Source organism: Sceloporus undulatus, chromosome 4 (assembly GCF_019175285.1).
Source record: "Sceloporus undulatus isolate JIND9_A2432 ecotype Alabama chromosome 4, SceUnd_v1.1, whole genome shotgun sequence".
NCBI lineage: Eukaryota > Metazoa > Chordata > Lepidosauria > Squamata > Phrynosomatidae > Sceloporus > Sceloporus undulatus.
In genome coordinates this window covers 73021967-73036812 of record NC_056525.1, presented here as the reverse complement: position 1 = coordinate 73036812, position 14846 = coordinate 73021967, and the positions used below count along the sequence as shown (strand labels likewise).

Below are 14846 nucleotides of genomic sequence, written 5' to 3'. Positions count from 1 at the left end.
GTGTGTGTGTGTGTGTGTATTTAACCTGAGATTATCATATCCATCAGTGGGAAGTGGCCAGCACAGGCTACATAATCATATTTGTGCAACATGTTTCAGGAACAAGCTTTTGTTGTCACTGATGTGGATGCTTCTGTAGGATGCTTCCCAATTTCCCATTTCTGGGCTGAGGGCCTTAAATAACCTGTCAGGCACGTGATTCTTGGGAAACATTCATTGCATTGCCTTAGACCTGAGTAGTGAATCAGTAGCAACTGTAGGGATCTGATTACTGTTAACGTAACAGTTTGGCTGAGCTGCCTCCAGGATTGTTTCCATAGTGTCAGGTAGAATCTATCTCCCCCCCCCCTCCAGCTTTCAAATGTCCCCTCCCAAAGTCACTGCCAACTCTTCTTCCAAGGTAACTTTGTTGGCTTTCCTGCAGGACTTCTGATCCCCTTACTGTTGGGTTGGTGCAGTTGCCAAAGTCTATTTGGCTGAGTGAGACAGGAAAGTTCTGTGCACCAGGCCAAAATGCAGGAGAAAGCTCATTGCTCTTGTCGCTTGGAGTAGGGTGGGCTGTCCACCGAAGTAAGTGGGTAGGGGGGAAGGGTGTGCTTCAACAAAAGTGGCTCTGAGACACTGTGTCATCCCTGGGCACAGCTTCCGCGTGCCCCCTTTGTGAGATGTCCCTGCTCTTTGAAGGGATTTTTGTTGCACTTCCTTGTTTTTGGCATGGCCAAGCAAAGGACTTTTCTGCATCCCAATGCACTAGGGATTTGTTGGCAGGACAAGGTCTGCTGAGGGATGAAAAGAGAAAACATCGTTAAGGCCTCTGTCCAGAATGAGAGGCAACTCAAGTCAGTCAAGTTTAGAGGCGGAGTTCTATCCCATATCACATAACACTTTCTGTGTATAACTCCTTTCCTGCCTAGCTGTGTAAGATGCAACTTCTCTCTGCTCCCTGACAGCTGGAGGGAGTGTCTTTCACGAACTTCCTCACATTCAGGATCCTGGAGCAGAAAAGAGTCCTCTGTTCCCCTCTCTCCTCAGTGTCCCCTTTGGATTTCTGCAGCCCTCTGTGTCTTCTTTGTTGTGCCTCCACCTTGGCTCCTGTGGCAGTTACTTTGCTGCAGGAAAGTGTACTTACAATGTCCTCTTCAAAGTAAAAGAGACAAGCTTGCTCTGAGAAGGATCCTGAACTGTTTAGATTTTTTTTAAAAATTGGGGGCAATTTGTTAGTTGGACTGGTGTTTTGAATTCATTTCTGATTACAGGAACTGGGCTTTGAGGACAGTGGAGTCTAATATTATACATGTCTCACCTTTTTTGTTGAAGAAGCCTATTTCCTGGTTAGATGGTTACAATGTTGTGGAGAATTCACCTTTTACCTTAAACAGGTGGTGATGAAAGATATACCTAGTAGCAGTCACACATTCTGGGCCGTGTTCATTCGGCACTTGAAAAAAATGAATTCTGGGCCAAAGGTACCCAAAGTTTGTGCTGAGAAGTGTTGTATAAATGCAACACTTTTATTTTTATTTTATTTTTTAATTTTTTGGTTTTGTCAGTTACAGGGAAGGCCAAAAAGCTTCCAGCTGAACTTGAGAAATTAGCTGCATTTTTCCTTTGTGTCTCCTAGAACTTGCTAAAAATTTCTGGCATAACTTTGTGTCCAAAGGTGATACAATATTGTCTGCATGTTTTTAAGAACAGAAGCAGCTGCACATTTAAATAGTCAGGATGTGGAATTTTCTACCCAGTCGTAGTGTCAACCACCAGAGATAGGTGACTGTACCAGGTTATTCTGTTTATGTCACCTTCCGGGGGCTTCACCAACTACCCCAAATACACAAAATCCAGAGAAAACAGAACCAACAGGAAATGGTCAGAATTTCATTTTTGGTTTTGAAAAATTGGTATTTTAAAAAAATGTTAAACAGTATGGGAAGGGTCAGGGCTCTAATGTATTTAAAAGGTGAATTGCTGCTCCTAGAGATTTCTCAAAGAGACTACCACCCTCTTTAGCCAGAAAAGGGCCAGTTCAGGGAGTCTGGAAGGGCTGAGGGTCATAAAAACAGCTTTGTGGGGACAGATGCTACCTTGGAGTTGTGCTTTGCCCGACCCATGCTACTCTGATCCCTACTAGTCTCTTACAGTAACGCTCCTCTTTACAAAGGCTTTTTATGCCTTCCTAGTCCTCCTTTTCCCCCGATTCTCTGTCGAGTTAATTTTTTTGTAGCAGCATTGTCATTTGGAGGGAGGCAAACATGGGCTGGAGATATACCAGCTTCCAGTATCAGGTTGCACCATTATTTCTGTAGTAAACAGTGCGATAAACCTTGAGCTAGAGAAAGAACAAGATTCTATTCTAGACTGTCCTACCATAGCCATGTGTGCCTGCCTTCAACAGGCATGATAAACTACTGCTACCTCTAGAATCCATTATTGAGCATGTATAAACAGCAAAAAAGAGAGAAAAGTAGACAAGAGAGAAGCCTGCTACACCAGCAATCTTTTGAATGTTGAAAAACCCATAAATTCATAAATCTGGTCAGCAAAATGGAAATCTGAGAAAAGCAAAAGCTGGTGAAAGAAAAAGAATCTCTATATCCAGTTTAGAAGCAGCCTTCAGGTAGTCTCTAGAACAGGGGTAGGCAACCTGTGGCCCGCAGGCCGGATGTGGCCCGGCGAGGCCTTGGGACCGGCCCCAGCCTGGTCCTGCCGCCGAATGCCGCCGGGGCCTTTGGCCTCTCGCGCACAGGGGCAAGGGGGGCAATTGTCTATAGACGCCTCAGAAACATGCATTTATATTAACATTTTTTTAAAAATCAGCAATTTTTTTTGCGTGTCCTCCACTTTTTTAAAAAAAAGTGTCCACCATTTGAAAATGTTGTCCTACATTTGTCCCGGTTTATTTATTTATTTAAATTTTTTAAAAATTATTTATTTATTTATTTATTTTTTGGCTTCGGCCCCCCAGTTGTCTGAGGGACAGCAACCCGGCCCCCGGCTCAAAACGGTTGCCTACCCCTGCTCTAGAAAGTTACAAATGTTTTTGTTTACCTATATAAGGTTTACCTGACCTGATTGTTTCAATTCATGTATGACTAGTATTAATTTTTAATAAAAAGTTTGCTAAAACATATTGAACTGTTCTTCATTTTTGGTGGTGTACGAATCTATCCCTATTCTTTCCAAGTTATTTCTGCCTCTGGTACCAAATTCTGCCTCTGGTACCAAAATTTTCTGTTAAACAAGTAATGCATGGGAGCATGTCTTTGTTAACTGGGGCATACCTGTACTGTACCCAGAGCTTGAAAAATTAGACATTTTTAGGACAACTTCCATAATTCCTATGATGAGTGCTGGGATTTGGGATTTTTAGTTCAGAAAACATAACTTTTCCAAGCTCTGCTTCCTTCATAATGTCTACTGCTATTGAATTTCTCTTGCCTTTCTCAGCATACAGTTCCTCCCTCTGTGTCTTCTCCAAGGACTCACTGGTTTGGGCCATTCCTCCTACAGAGATTGTATTCTCCTGTGAAGTTTGAGCATCTCAGTATGTTGTGACATGTCCAAGATAATTTGTGTTGATCTGGAGCAACAATCACCCCTTTGTTTCAGCATAGGAATCTCTGCTACAGAGAGTGCTTCCAGATAGGTCCTAGCACTCCTGATCGAAAGGTATCATTCAGCTATGGATTCAAGGCTGTATTAAGACAGGTCCTAAAGCAGGGATGGGAATTATACAGCTAGTGGCCCCCATGTAACAGACAGACCTTCTCCCTTACCCCCCCCCTTTTTAAAAAGAGTGACTGAAAAAAATTCACCCAAAAATAGCCTTGGAGAGAGGGGTTCATCTGGGGCTATAAATTCTGATTTGGAGGCCCTGAAAGAGCAGGAAACAAAAATTGAGGGTGATCAGAAGTTACCGCTGGTGATGCAAAACATAAGTTCTAGTTTCTTCTGAGTGTCCTTGTTATGCCCACTGAGAGTCAGAAGCTGTCCTAAACCATGCTGAGTTTAAGAGGCTCCATAGCATTGCACCCCAACATGCATTAGCCTACCAATTATGTAAAATGTTTTTAAAATCTGCTTAGAAGTCCTTCAGCTCCAGAGATCTTAAACTGTAACTTATATAGTTTTTTTGTGGGATTTTCGGGCTATGTGGCCATGTTCTAGCAGAGTTTCTTCCTGACGTTTCACCAGCATCTGTGGCTGGCATCTTCAGAGAATGTTTGCCTGGAAATGACTTGGCTATATATATTGTATGATCTGGAGAGGCAGGAGTGATAGCCTGCTCTGTCCTGTTGTAGATGTGTTTGGCCTGTGGTGATTTGAAGGTCCTTTTTGCTGTGAGAAATTATGGTATGGTGTCTGTGTCTCTGCAGCGTAGCAGGAAAGTTAGTGAGCAGAGTAGATGTGCTTTCCTGATCTGGAGTTTTTCCAGTCTCCAAGTGTCTTGGAACAATTTCTCCCCACAGAGATTTCCAATGTGAAGTCGAAGGCTTTCATGGCCAGCATCCATAGTTTTTTGTGGGTTTTTCGGGCTATGTGGCCATATTGTAGCAGAGTTAACTCTGCTAGAACATGGCCACGTAGCCCGAAAAACCCACAAAAAACTATGGATGCCGGCCATGAAAGCCTTCGACTTCACATTGTAACTTACATAGCTTGTGTATAAATTTGGCAATTGTTATATTTCATTTTTCCACACTAGCAAATATTTTAGTGTGCAGGGGAAGAAACAGTACTGGGGGAACACTGAAGGATTTCAAAGGAAAGAGTCTCCATAAAATTCCATGAATGAAGCAGGACAATTGCCTAGCAGAAGCCTTTGCTGATAATATCACCCACTGTAAAATGTCCACTTCACCCATAAGAGTTAGTAGCCTTGGTGATGGTGTCAGGACAGGCCCCTAAGGCAGAAATCCAGGAGCCCACATAGTGAAATGAACAGGAGGCTTTTGGCATTTTTATTTAGCCCTCTGGGCTTCAAAATTTTGACTTTTTAAAAATAATATTTTAGAGGGAACTATTTATGTCTCATGTCTTCTAACTAGTCTCCCAAGCTATGCTTTGCATGCCAGTTTTTCCTGGTACTCAGATATGAACATATCCCAAGAGAGAAGGGAAGAATGAGGCTCTAATTTCCATGCTTTCATAAACTGGAGCTCAGGTGAGGAATATGTGATGTTTGGTCCCTGATGACCAGAAATTTCTGATGCAGTCAGATGATTCTCAAGGGGCCAAGAGAGGGCACCTGGGATCCATCAGTGTCTGGCAATGGAGGAATGGGATGCTGGTGTAGATTTGCATAAGAACTGAGAAGGTTGAACTCTCATGGCCTTTTTCTTGCAAAAGCCATGTCCTTGGAGAGACAACTAAGTGTTGAGATAGCACATTAAGAAGAGCCTGGAGCACCCCCATTCTGTTTGTGTGTGCGTGTGTGCCTGCCTGCATGTTGGGTGGTTCAATCTTTAGGCAAGGGAGTTGACCCCAAAGAATCAGCATGATATAACAATCATAGTGTTGGACTGAGACTTGGAAAATTCAGGTCCCGTTCTCCACTAAGCTGTGAAATTCAGTGGAAGAATTGTGAGTTGCTCTTTCTCATCTTGAGCTACCTCACATGGTTGTTGTGGGGAGAAACAGATCCAGTTATGCTGCCCTGATCTGGTTGGCGCAATCATGGAATTGAACAAATAAACAAACAAGACAAGATAAAGTGGGGCACTTGGGCCACTCAACTTGAGAGCCTGAGCAAGGGTCAAGGATTAACTGAGGTTTTATTTTCTCCATGTCACCTTTTCTGGGGTCATATCAGCACAGCAGAGGGAGGTCTTTAGGGTTTACATCCCCAGCATGAGACCTCTGGACAAGACAGTGTAGAAATACTCAAGCACTTGACTCCTTATCTCTACCACCAGGGGCCTGCTCCTCCTCACTCCACCTTGTTCTTATGTTTAAAGGCATTCTCTCATGCACCACCCTGTGAGTTACATTATGCTCTGCTGTGACCAGAACTCAAACAAGTTTGTTTGGGGAGAGTAAAACTCCCAGAATCCTTCGTGCTGGCTAGGAGATTCTGGGAGCTGTAATCTAAAAGGGAATTTATCTAAGCTGTGGTTGCAACTGCCCGATCGTTCAGCTTTACCATACCTCACAAATTGTCTTTAGTATTGCCCTCTCCTGCTCTGAGCACACAGAGAAAAAGAGAGAGAGAGAGATACAGGCTTACATACACTATGGCTACATAGGAAGAAACGTCCTTTACCAGCTCTGTATTGCATTAATGAGAGGGTGGGCAATTTTTCATTCCCTTTTCCTTGCCTGACCGTACCACCTGGTCTCTAGCACAATGGTAAAGCTGACCTGGCACGTGACGAGATGCACCAGGGTGGAAGGCAATTGCCTCCCATCTGTGTCCTGAATGGCAGCTGTGCCCCTGTGCGTGCTCAGTGCCCTGAAGACTTCCCCTGCCTTGAGCGCTGGCTATGCTCTTTGCAGCCATGTGTCACCCTTGCCGCTTTTTCTCACTCCAGAGATGGCAGTAGTGAGCTGAAAGAATACACAAAAAGGGGGCAGTTATAGGGCCTGTTGTTACCCTCACTTCTGTGTTCCCTCCCAACTCTGTCTGTTTTTACCATCTTTGGCTGTATGGTGAATTTAGAAAGTAAAGCATAAGTACTTTATTATTAGTTTTTGTCCACAGTTAAAAAGAAGATGACCTTTCAAAACAAATCATACTGGGCTTGCAGATTAGTCTTGGTGACATCCCTAGATGCTTCCCTCTGAAGATTGAGGGTGCAGGGTGTAGGAAGCAAGAATCCTCTATTACTGTTGCTGTTGTCCATTGCGTTTCTTTTCTCTGACATGTACCCTTTTTTCTTTTCCACAGACTGCCATTCCTTTGGTATAATTGGTGCTGCCATATGATCTGAGCTCTCTGTGTATCCTGGGAAGTGTAGCCATCAAGACGGGACAGCGGGCAGGTGGGCGCCCACATTGCAGCCCCTGACGATGGCAGAAAAATGCAGTGAGGGGTTGTTGGTGAGTTTGGGCTTCCCTAGTGCACTGTGGAATATCGTGCTTGTGTAGTTAGTTGGAGGATGGTTTATTGGGTGGTAGTGGAATATCTATGAGCCTTGGTGGAAGAAGCTGTTGGTAATCTTTCAGAAAAGTATAACATCTATTGCTCCAACATCTACTTTTCTCCATGCCTCAGTCTTCCCATTTGAACCAAGTCATGGGAGTGTGCTGGCTAAGTTATACCAAGCATCATCTCCCACTGGGTTCATCTGTTCAGCTGGAATGCATAATGCTGTTATGTGTCAAGTGTGAAGGTTCCTCTCTACTAATCACAGTTCCCAGCTTCTCTACCCCTCCTTATCAGGACTGTCCCAGAGCAAGAAGGAGGGTGGGAAGGTTTCCTGGGCAAATTAACCAGCATTTAATCTCAGTCCAAATGATGACTGTTGGAAGGAGTGGAGACGAAAAATGACAAAAGTTACTGTGAATACTCGTCTTGACTGTATTTGGGGGTTATTAGTTCTGCTGATACGTTATGTACACATATAAAAATGCAGGGTATAGGAAACTGTCTTCTGTCCCTTTCCTCTCCCCAAAAACCCAGGAAAAGGTCAGCATAGAAGGTCCCTTCTTCAGTCATACTTCATCAAAGTGATGTTGTTTCCCCTAAAATGCTGTAAGGTCACAAAGCACTGCCAGGGAAACATACAGAGTCCAGCAGGTGGGAAAAAATTGGCTCCACCATGCCGCTACTTTGTTTGTATTTTGGATTTCTACATTTACAGAGAACAAGGCTCCCGGGAGACGCCTGAAATAGCCTGCACCCCAGCCAGGGGGCACCGCGCCAGTTTCAGGCTTGGAACATGTGGGGGAAGGGGAATGGAGATAGCTTCACCACACATCACACACATAGACATACACTCTATGGCATTCTATGCACAAAGAACACAGGGTCTTCTCTTCTGCAGGATTTCATGGGCAGGTTTGTACATTCCTTTGCATCTTTCCTCTCATGGTCTGCTTTACATTTTTTCTTCGCCTTGTCTGAGTCGGACCCTTTATGGAAATAGAGAGCACTTTCACTCTTGCTTTCTTGTATGCAGCATAGTGCAGTTCAGTTTGTGATATAATGTGTGTGCATATACACATACAGAGGGACATTTCCCCACACACCTTCTTCACAGAGGGTTATGTAAATAGGGTGCTGCTCTCAACAGTGCTGTTTTTTGGATGCATTGAATGTTGCTCAGCTGACTGGGAAACAACTCAGATCAACCAGCATCTACTGAAATGAAAGGAGATGGTCACAGGGGCGCACTAGTCCATGACTGGCTTACGTTTTCTTGCAACCCAAATTGGCTCATTCTGGATGGCAAATGGTGTGTGTGTATATGAAATCACTCAGATTCATATGTTTGTTTGGCAGAAGACTCCTTTGGCCTGCACACATTGCTTTCAGAAGCATCCCAGCAGGCCTGGAAATGTGTACGCATGCTTGCACACGCACAAACACAAAGAGCAGTGCTCCTGGTGCACTGTATCATACTGTTCCTTGTATGCATTCTTGCCTTTTTCTTTTGTCAAAGCTTTTATGTTATCGCTCAGCACTCTGGCTGCAATTGTGCTTCCAGAACCCTTTCTCAACACCATTTCATGCCCTAGCGTATGGTGGAGGTGATGGAATATACAGCATCAGCTGTGTTGTAAATGGTCATTGTTAATTATAGGATTATCAATGCCTATATATTAGCATTTCATTTCTCCACCTTCACCCATCATGTGCATGTGTACCTGTAACTCTGGAATATACTTCCAGTGTCTGATTCATCAGACTGTAGCCCACACAGTCTTACACTGTAATAAATCTGTTATTACAGTGCTAAAAGGCTCTGTTGTTTTAAATTACTGGGAGCTAAGTGTTGTTTCAGAAAAGAAGATGTTTTAAGAAGCCACATAAGACAAGATATGGGCATGGGGGAACAAACCAGAAGTGCCTTTCAGTTCTAACCTGCAGCCCCTTCTCATTACCTGATGCAAAAATTCTTGGCTGTTCCCATGCAAAATGTGTGGTGTCTCTGGGTCACTGGAGCAGCCACCTGGAGCTTTCTGGCTGCAGGAAAGATACTAATCCTCTCGCTGAGCTGCCTAGACATCATTGAAATAGCAGCCTAAACCCATCACCCACTAATCGCCTCTCCCAATATAGGAATAGCATATTGGGTTAGCAGGTTCTCAAGAATGTAATACCTCCTCCCTAGATCCTTTCCTCTGGGAGTTTTGATCATCATTATGATCATTATTATAAGGTACATTCCTGACTAAGCCCTCCTCTTGCCTTGTTTGCTAAGGTCTATGCCTTAATAAACAAACAAAGAAACCCTGGCACAGGCTGTCCTGGTCCAAAACCCACAAATGTTTTCCAGGAAGAGACACAAAAAGGGGTTGTTTGAGGTACACAAGAATCTGTTGGTCACCCTCCCTTCTCATTGTGTCCTGGTTACCCACCCCCTGTTCATCTTCCTGGGTAACTCATTCTTCAAGATGACCACTGGCTCACTTTTGGTTCTTGTGCTGGCATTTCCCCCAGAAGCCAGTCCTCACTAGTCCTTTTAAGAATTCTCTATTATGAAGATACTGCCTTATCTCTCTAAATACTACACTTTTCAGGAGACCTTTTACCGATGTTTGTAGATTGTGCAGTGCAAGAAAATAAAGGAGTTGTGAGTGAGCAAATATTTTCAAGTTGGATGTTTTTTTTCTAGGCCAAATTAATCTCCTGTTTTTTCATCTTATTGCATGCTAGCATGTGTCATGAAATTAATCCCAGAGATATTGGTGCTTGGCTACTTGAGGCTGATTCTCTGGATTGTAAAACTATACCTACAGAGCTGCTTAGTCCCATGGTTCTGTAAAGGAAACAATTTTTAGCCCTTTGTTGCAAAAACTTTCCCATTTCTAAGAAGGTCATAGAGTTAGTGGTGGCAACACACAGCTCAAGGTTTTCCTGGGAGAAAAAGATTACCTGGCCCCATCCCAATCTGGGTTTAGGCTTGGTTATGGGATAGAAACTGCCTTGTCATCAAGGTGGGTGACTTACACTGGGAGTTGGACAAGGGTGTATCTCTGTTGGTCCTCCTGGATCTTTCAGTGGCATTTGATACCATCAGCTCATTTGACTGATATGGGACTTGGGGGTGTTGCTTTGCAGTGGTTCCAGTCTTTCTTGAGGGAGGCACATCTAGCCATGGTGGTTCATGCTTCAATTATATCTCAGACTACTGTAATGCACTCTTATGTGGGATTGCCCTTGAAAAGTGCTTGGAAACTGGAGCTGGTACAAAATGAAGCAGAGCGATACTGGTGTCAGGTGTGTAGTTTAGAGACCATATAATATAGGTCCTGCAAGAACTGCACTGGCTTCCAACTGGCTTCCGAGCTCAATTTAAGGTGCTGGTGTTGATCTACAAAGTCCTAAATGACTTGAGGCTAAGATAACTGAAACACTGAAAGACTGCCTTTTCCCATATGAGCCTGCCAGAAATGTGAGATTTTCAGAGGAGGCCCTGTTGTGAGTCCCAACACCTCATGAAGTTGGGTTGGTGGGTACATGTAACATGGCTGTCACTGGCCCTTATCACACGTGAAATAGGAACTCCAATCCAAAGCCATTCTGAAGGGAAGGGGAAGCAGAGTCAATTTGAATCCAAGGCAATTCACATGATTAATTATGACACGTGAAGAGCAAAATTGTGGTCATTCCTGAGGCAAATCTGAGCTAATGCAAAATACAGCGCACCCGTGTCATACGCGGGTGCGCTTTACGCAGACTTGAGCTTACGCGCTCAAGTGTGGGAGCGCGTGGGGCAGAAGGGGCGGCGCGTCCCATTCAATTGAATGGGGGCGCATACCTGTTGCGCCCGCTGCGCCGCCACGCCACTGCTCACAAGCCCCATTGTTTCCAGTGGGGCTTGAGCATAGGCGGAATTCACCTTACGCGGAGGGGTCCGGAACGGATCCCTCGCGTAAGGAGAGGGTGGACTGTAAATTACCACACCAGACGGATTCAATTATTTGAATTGGCACCCTTGCGTATGCTCAGTGGGGCTGAGAAGAAGCCCAGGGCAAATCCCCTCTGGAGAAACATACCAAGAAAACTCCCATGACAGCTTCACCTTAAGGATCGGGGTGGATGAGGAGGAGGAGAATGAAGGAGCAGGACGCAGGGGGCCGGGGGGGGGGGGGGGATGGGGGGGGGGGGGGAGGAGGATGAAGGAGCAGGACACAGGGGACCAGGGGGGTGAGATTGGGGTGATCTTCCACACCAGACCAATTCGGATTGCAATCGAAGTGAGCTTGGAAACAATTTTTGTGAATTTGCTTGTTACCAAATTCACCTACATCCGGAGTCACTTTGGACTGACTTTGCATCCGGCTCAGAACGACACCCCCCCAATAGAAAGCAATCACGTGTGATAATCAATCACGTGGCTTTGGATTGGAGTTGCAAAAACCACCATGTGAGAAGGTCCACTGTAACTGCATCTCAACTGTGGAACTCCCTACACAAGAAACTTATGTTGGCTTAATCTCTTTTAAGCTTCCAGCGATCAGCTAAAACAGTGCTGTTCCACATGGCATTCAGTGTCTGAAAACACTGTTTTAACGCTTCAAAACTGGATTCTAGGATTGTTTTTAGACTGCCTTTAGGGATTTTTAAAGAATATTTTTAAGGTGTTTATAAAATGTTTTTATCTTTGTAATGTTTTAATTGGTTTTTATTTGTTCATCACCTTGGGAACTCTTGTGGACTGGGAGGTGATACAAATACACACACACACAAGTGCTAGTGCATTAAAGAGGCAACTACATGAGGAAAGAAATGTGTTCCAGATGTCATAAATGCCCAGAAGGCTTTGCTGAAGCGCACAAGGAAACCTCGACTCAGCGTGGCTGAGCATTTCTGTCCTGTACTACTTTTTATGAGTGTAAGGATTTTTGTCTAGTGGTCATCAAGATTCCTCAGAGGTCTGATGTTTAGGAAGATAATTATGAGTATAATGACCAGGTATCTTCTGTATACTCAGAAATGCCAACTTTATTCTGTTTACCTTTCACCCAAAGTGGCTTTGCCTGCATATTTCTGACATTGTGGAAAGTTACAGTTTCTCAGCCCGTGGGGGAGATAGAGGAAACTGGGCTGAGAGCCATAAGAGTGATCACCTATGTCAGCACTATCATTCAGATCATGTCTACTACTCAGTATTTGAATCTGTTTTGTGGAATTTACCAGAGTTTCAAAAGCCAGGTTTGAAAGTGTCTGTAAAAAACCCAGTCTGGGAAACAAAAAGAAGGAATCAGGAAAGTAAGGAAGAGGAAAGGGGCATCTGGAGGACTGGGGAACGCCTACAGTGGAGAACTACTGGGCCATTGCTGAATTGTTATGTATAATTTTGTATGAAGATTTATTAATTTTATTAAGTTCTCTGAGCCAATAAGACAGGAAAGAGAACTGGTTTAGCCCAGGGACTGGACAACTGGCATGAACGACTGCTCAGAAATGCTTTCTGAGGCACAGTATGATTTCACAGGGCAAACATCACTTGTATGTATCTTAAGAGCATACTCTATCCATTCACCATTTTTGCAGAGCACTCAGAAATAAGAAGAAAGTAGTGAGGTCCAGTGATAGGTGGGAAACGGTTGTCTATTCAGGGTTGGTCTACTTCTGGGCATTTGCTACAGAGCCAAGTTTTGGAGAAAGTTGTTTTGGTTCTTGGGAATTGATCCACACAGAAAGCTGATACAACACTTTTGGGGGGGGGGTGCTTTCAAGTGACAGGGAAATGTCAACATTTTAGGAGCCCTGTGCAGGTTGGGGGTGTTAACAATCTTGGATGCTAACAAGCACATTTTTTAGATGATTTGGAACCTGAGTTTGTTTTGGTTTTCTTTCTCTGCAACTGGAATCATGTTAGTATAGCCCGCAAATGTCAGGGAGGGGAGAAGGGAGCAGGACCTGAGAAAAACAGCTTCTATTCCTTCCTGGTCCAGATGGACAAGATTGAGCTCCTATCCCCACAGTGAGACAGGAACCATGTAGCTACTGGGATGGCAAATGCCCCCCAAAAAAGAATTCTGACACACACACCCGTGAGAAATTTTCCTTCAAAATTTCCCCAAATGTCTAACAATACAGGGACTACAACACTGAAAATTTTTCACACCTAGCAGTCTTAGGACCTTATCACACATGTGGTGGGGGGAGGGGGTTGCAACTCAGATCTGCAGTCACTCCTGTTCTAGCAATGCAAAGCGTGATTTTTTTTACACCAGATCCAGAGTCACTCCTCTCTAGCAATGCAGATTGAGGTTAAAACGTCATGTTTTTCCACACCTGGTTGCCTTTCTGTTGTCCTTCCGAAGTGAGGGGCAAGCGAAGTCAGTTCGATTCCAAGCAAGTCATGTGATGCAGACTCAAGCAAAGAGGAGTGAGTGCACATTGTATTACTACACCAGAGCACACTTTGAGGGTTCAACAATTCGAATCGACACCCTTGGGTATGCTCAATGGGGCTCTGGACGCTGTCCTCCTTCCCTGCCCCTTCCTTAGCTGTCATCCTTCATCGGGGTCTAGGAGCAGTCAGGGGATAATGGGATAGCTCGTTGGGGGTCCCTGGGGCCAGGATCGGGATGCAGGAGCAGTCAGGGGATAATTGGGGGTCCCTGGGGCCAGGATCGGGATGCAGGAGCAGTCAGGGGATGATGGGTTAGCACGCTGGGGGTCGGGATGCAGGAGAAGGCAGGGGTTTGGGATAGGTCGCTGGAGGTCCCTGGGGCCAGGATCGGAATGCAGGAGCAGTCAGGGGGTGATGGGTTAGCTCGCTGGGGGTCCCTGGGGCCCGGATCGGGATGCAGGAGCAGTCAGGATGATGGGATTGGTGGGAGGCTGAAGGAGGGGAGCAGATCAGGGTCTAGGAGAAGGCAGGGGATGATGGGATTGGTGGCAGGCTGAAGGAGGGGAGCAGATTGGGGTCTAGGAGGATGCAGGGGACACAGGGGCTGATGGGATCGGCTGATTGGCAGAGAGGAGGAGATGGCATGAAGGAGGAGGAGGGGAATGATGGAGAGCAGGACGCAGGGGCCAAGAGGGGTGGCTTCGGAGTGCTTTTCCACACCAGACCAAATCGCAGTGTAATTGAAGGCAGCCTGGAAGCGAATTCTCTGGAGTCACTTTTTTTCCGTTTTTACCAAAATGAGGGGTGACTTCAGAAACACTGCTGAAGCAATTCGCAAGGGGCTCCCATAGAAATCAATGGCGTCTGATAAAACAGTCAGTTTATGACATGAAACCGCATCATTGGAAGTGCAATCACTTCGGAAGTGAGCTGGAACTGAGCCACAACACCACCAAAAAGCTCCGTGTGATATACTCCTGTTATTTGCTGTGTTAGCATTCCCTTGGTAACTTCGCTTGCCCCTTTTCTTTGAATGTTTAAACTGTATTTCAAAATGTTCAAGTGAATTTTAAAGTTATTTCAATTTGGGGATGGAAGGAAGATTTCATAGAAAGATGAGAATTCTTGTCTCATCTGTAGCTACAACCCTGTGAATGGCCCAGTACAGGCAGGGTGGTGGTGGTGATGCTGATTTAAAAATTGTATGGCAGAGTGTGAGAGCCAGCATGGTGTAGTGATGGACTACAGTTCTGGAGACTAGGGTTTGAATCCCCACTCAGCCATGGTTTCCGCCTGGATGATCCCGGGCAAGTCACATTCTTTCAGCCTCAGAAGAAGGCAAAGGTAAACCTCCCTCTGACAAAGGGAAACCCTGTG

General features: G+C 45.0%; 1 protein-coding gene across 2 annotated transcripts in view; it reads left to right on the top strand.

Moving 5' to 3' along the window:
* SLC6A9 (solute carrier family 6 member 9) overlaps positions 1-14846 on the top strand; it is an 88803-nt gene that overhangs the window by 7591 nt on the left and 66366 nt on the right. For both annotated transcript variants that reach the window (XM_042464609.1, XM_042464610.1), the window contains exon 2: positions 6884-7035. In XM_042464609.1, coding sequence (XP_042320543.1) covers positions 7006-7035 — 30 coding nt within the window. In that variant the 5' untranslated portion in view covers positions 6884-7005. The remainder of the gene's footprint in view (positions 1-6883; positions 7036-14846) is intronic.